This window comes from Rhagoletis pomonella, unplaced genomic scaffold, assembly GCF_013731165.1.
Source record: "Rhagoletis pomonella isolate Grant_MI unplaced genomic scaffold, Rhpom_1.0 Rhpom_scaffold_00003, whole genome shotgun sequence".
In the NCBI taxonomy this organism is placed as follows: domain Eukaryota; kingdom Metazoa; phylum Arthropoda; class Insecta; order Diptera; family Tephritidae; genus Rhagoletis; species Rhagoletis pomonella.
Window position 1 is genome coordinate 38,982,309 of NW_023458557.1, and position 4,947 is coordinate 38,987,255.

Below are 4,947 nucleotides of genomic sequence, written 5' to 3' on the forward strand. Positions count from 1 at the left end.
ATGTACGTACATACACACGCAACACACTTTAGTATCGATACGAAAAACAGTTTCGTTACCGCACAATATGTTGTGTTGTATTGATTCTCGTTGATGGTACATATACATAAAATGCGAGTAACGAGACGAATCTCGCAACGTAAAACGGCGTTTCCACGACAAGCGAATCACGTGTTTCGCTCTCTCAACTACGAACGGCGAATCAACGTGTTTACACGACACATTCGTGTTTCACTTGGCATCTCTGTTTCTTGTTCTTGTTCCTTTCATTTATTTATTGTTTACTGCTGTGAATTTCAACGATGGAGAAAAAATGTAAGATTTTACTTTATACAATTGAAAATTGTGTGGATTTATTGATTTAATCTTCCAGTAAATAGAAAAGGTGCCAGTAATTGGGAAGAGGTCAGCGAAAGGGCGCTTATAGAGGTATGGAGCGAAAGGATTGTAGAATTGCGTGGTTGTCGGAAAAATAGCCACAAACTCTTGGAAATGGCGCAAGATTTGGAAAGACAAGGATATGTGTACTCAGTGGTGGAGCTTAAGAACAAGATGCATAACTTGACGACACGGTACCGGTAAATATTTATGATTTGTGTTGTGGTTCTAAATATCTTTTTTTTTTGGATTAAGGAACTACAAAGTAGCTCAGGGAAATGTTTAGTTATTTGCCCACTGTTTTTGGGTTAGTGTGCGGAAAGAGAGGCGGCGTCTTCCTTTATATCCATCCCACTAGAAAGAGCACAATTCAAACTAAAAATTAGCGTTTTCTAAAATTAGCATTTTGACACCGGAAATATAAACTCGGCTAAAAGATTTTTCTGTGCAGAACACCTTTTCATGTTAGCGGAGGGGCCGGAAGCCCCTCTTCTATTGTCAAAGCTACACAATATTTATTTGTCATCTATTGAACATATACATATAACTCCGGCTAGGCAATCCACAATATTTTTGCGTAGAACTTATCACGAATCCACGGATGATTATAAAAATCAAATCGCAAATTGATATTAAATTTTTTATTGTATTTTTTATCTTCCACAGAAAGGAGAAACAAAAGGTAGGACCAACAGGCGGTTCACCCTCGACCTGGAATCTTTTTCAAGAAATGCAATCCTTATTGGCTCCATATAAAAGTTATCACACAGAAGGTCTGTTGGTCGACAGTGTAAATAGTATGTATATAGATAATTTATTCATAAATATTTACCGGTACCGTGCATACATAATTTATTAAATTTATTTACATATTTATTTTTTAAGACATAAACTCCCAGTCGTTGTGTTCAATCCCGGGTTCACCATTGCCTTCACCATCAGCGTATTCTGCTTCACCGCTGCCATCGCCATCAATTGCTGCAACTTCGCCGCTGCCATCACCATCCATTCCTATAACTTCTCCGCTGCCATCACCATCCATTCCTATAACTTCTCCGCTGCCATCACCATCCATACCTGTAATTTCGCCGGTGCCATCACCACCCATAACTATAGCTTCGCCGCTGCCATCGCCAAATATGTCGGAAGATTCACCGGCACCATCGACTTCCGCTAGAGCTAGAAGAAAAGAGGAATTAGCTAATTTATTCAAAAGGGTGGAGAGGAATATTGAAACAATTCAAAAAGATATAAAATCTACGTCGGAAAAGTTTGTTTCTATTGAAGAGGAGAAAAAAGAAATTTTAAAATCGTATGTGAAGAATGAAGCTGAGGTGCAAAAGGCACTAATAGAGTTTCTGAAAAGGCCATAAGTTTCAGAAAATGGAATGAAAACAGTACATTGAAGAGTACAGTCAGAGTTAAAAGTTAGTACATATGTATACACCTTATTCTATTATAATATTCAAAGTGTTTTTGATGAAAAAAGTTTTGCAATCATTTTTTGTTAAAATTTTCAAGATTTCAGAATTTTTAAAAACTTTTGAGGTATGCAATAAGAAAGTGCAGGTTCCAAGTGCCTGAAAATTTCCGTTCATTTTAAATAATTTTTGCGTAAACCGTATAGCGTATTTCCTTCCATACAAAAATACATATTGCATGTACGCTCTCTCCATTATATCTGCGTACACCCTTGTTTTTTTAAACATTCACAATGTTTTGCAAGCTATAATTTTTTTGTTATTTTTTTACAAAAATATGGTTCATGCCTCAAACAAAACCATATAACTCAAAGCTACAAAGTGCATACAAAATTAAGAAATATTTAATGAATTTTCATCGAAATTTTAAACTTTTTACTCAGCTTTTTTAAGAAAATTTCTGGTATGCAGTTTTATAGCCCATTGAATTTTAGTACAATAAAGCGCAAGTTTCAAGTGGCTAGAAAATACCGTTGATTTTTTGACAATTTTTTTGTTGACATGCTAGGCATTCTCTTCCATATAAAAAAAAATTCGCTCTTACCTTGTATGGAGAAAATTCCTACAGCCGTCAGCAAAAAAAAATTATTAAAAATCAACGGTATTTTCTAGCCATTTGAAACTTCCACTTTATAATACTAATAATAATAAAAAATTGCATACCAGAAATTTTCTTAAAAAAGCAGAGTAAAAGTTTAAAATTTCGATGAAAATTCATTAATTTTTTCTTAATTTTGTATGCACTTTGTAGCTTTGAGTTATATGGTTTTGTTTGAGGCATGAACCATATTTTTGTAAAAAAATAACAAAAAAATTATAGCTTGCAAAACATTGTGAATGTTTAAAAAAACAAGGGTGTACGCAGATATAATGGAGCGAGTGTACGTTATAGTAAGCAATAAAATTATTTAAAATGAACGGAAATTTTCAGCTACTTGGGAACTTGCCTTTTATTTAATTGAAATTTAATGGGCTACAATACTACATACCCAAAAAGTCTAAAAATTCTGATTAGAAAGTTTGAAAAAATTATAATATATGTATTTGTTGAATTTTTGTGAACTTAATATAAGGTAAGAAACTTTGATTTACATGGTTCTAGTTATATAATGAACTATATTTTGATAAAAAATGCTTGAACAAATTTTTTCATGAAAAACATTGTGAATATTATATTAGAACAAAGGGTATGCTAGCTTTTAACTCTGACTATATGTAGTTTGAGTTTGAAACTTATAATAAATAAGTGTAAAATTTAACACAGAATGCATTACAAATATTAAAAAAAAAAAATTAACATATACTCAATTTTGTAAGTAACTACACATTACTTTTATTTTCGTAAGTTTATTTTTGTATGCTTCCCTGAAGGAACGATTTTAATTTTTAACTTATAGCGAAAAATGTGTAATACATGAAATTTATAATAAATAAATGTAAACTTACACAAATAAGAAGAAATAGCGTTTCTTATACTTTCTGGATTGTTTCGTTGTTCCGCTAGTACCGCTACATATTCAGGATACGCGCGGTTTGCTTCCACAACTTGTAAAGCTTGCATCCACTTTTCATTTATTTTATCATTATTTTCGTTTAAAAAATTGTGAAGCACGCAGCACGATAATATTATGGCGTTTGCATTTTTTATGGAATTATCTATTCCTTTGCCAATACGCCTGAAACGAGCCTTCAAGTGTCCAAATGCGTTTTCTACTACTCTGCGAGATTTAGATAATCTGTAGTTGAAGAGCTTTTGTTGGCGGCTTTGTGAAATATGAAACGGATACGGCTTCATTAGCTTGTCACTTAACCGAAATGCCGAGTCCCCAATTATAAAAACCGGTACATCAACATCGGAAATAGTTTTTTTCAATTCGCTTAAAAGGACACATTCATCCAATTGTTGCTTTAGAGAAGATGTCTGAAAAATTTGAGAATCGTTGCAGCGTCCTGGGCTGCCGGAGCTAACATATATAAAACGACATCTGGAAAAAACAATAAATAAATAAATAAATAAATAAAGGAACTATTGAAGCCTTTCAGTGCTTCTACCTGGCGTCCACCAATGCTAGCAGTACGATTGAATACCATCCCTTATAGTTGTGGTAGTCTGTAGCGTCTTCCTTGGGTGGGTGAATCTCAATATGACATCCATCTATTAACGATTTCATTTAGTAAAAATAAAACAATATTTACTTCATAAAAAGGTGCTTACCAAGTGCTCCCATACATTGGGGAAATCCATATGTTTCAAACTCTTGCACCAAGCCTTTAATTTTGTCTTCTGTCAACGGAAAGTTTTTTAAATATATTGGAGCCAAAACTCTCCAGACCTCATTGCAAAAATCCAATAATATTTTGCATACGGTTGCCTTTCCCACGCCAAACATATTTGCGATTGTGCGATACTCGGAAGATGACCCTAGAGCATATAGAGCTATAGCAACTCGTTTTTCCAATGGTATCGCTTCTCGCATATTTGTATCACTTTTTCGCAGATCTGGCAGTAGTTCGCATAATTTATAAAAAAGTTGTCGGCTAATTCTGAAGTTGTTTTTAAAAAAAACTTCATCTCCTTTCTGACAATCTTTCTCAAAGAAGGATTGAGTTCGTTCCTACAAAAATATAAACACTTATCCATAAAAATTGGTTCAAGCACATCCAGTTTTTACAAATACTTACTTTTTTCCAAATTAATCTTCTTTCGGAGCCAAGTGATTCGTTCAAAGCATACAAAAGATCCAATTCCTCCAAAAGCAGCAAATGCTTATCCTGGAGATGCCGTAATACTGCGGAACATACTTTTGCCTCTTCACTCACCCTAGTTGTGGCCAACAACCTCCTCGACATAATTATTTTCTTCACCATTTGAACTTTTGCATCCATTTTATCTTTAATTGTTTATTCTTTATTTATTTTTCATGCTTTGTTTTGGCAGCTGTCTGTGTTTTGACATCTGTTTTCGATAAATTTCCGATAAAAATTAGAGAAGACAACGATTTTTTCATGATTCGTATGGTGATTGGATCTGAATCACCTAGGAATGAAGTGATTCGCTCTCAAAATTTTGTATGGCGAATTACGTGAT

At 33.7% G+C, this 4,947-nt stretch overlaps 1 protein-coding gene across 3 annotated transcripts; it reads right to left on the minus strand.

Moving 5' to 3' along the window:
* Nucleotides 1–1,154: 1,154 nt before the first annotated feature.
* LOC118735202 (protein ANTAGONIST OF LIKE HETEROCHROMATIN PROTEIN 1-like) lies at nt 1,155–4,931 on the minus strand. 3 transcript variants are annotated; one of them, XM_036464850.1, is made up of 6 exons: nt 4,542–4,931; nt 4,075–4,474; nt 3,912–4,014; nt 3,306–3,844; nt 1,414–1,557; nt 1,155–1,347 (listed from the first exon to the last, which is right to left on the minus strand). In XM_036464850.1, the coding sequence occupies exons 1-6, from the start codon at nt 4,743–4,745 to the stop codon at nt 1,259–1,261; spliced, it is 1,479 nt and encodes a 492-aa protein (XP_036320743.1). In that variant the 5' UTR covers nt 4,746–4,931; the 3' UTR covers nt 1,155–1,258. The 3 variants fall into 3 exon arrangements, with proteins under 3 accessions (XP_036320743.1, XP_036320742.1, XP_036320741.1); XM_036464849.1 differs by having other exon boundaries at nt 1,155–1,557; nt 3,336–3,844; XM_036464848.1 differs by having other exon boundaries at nt 1,155–1,557.
* Nucleotides 4,932–4,947: the final 16 nt, after the last annotated feature.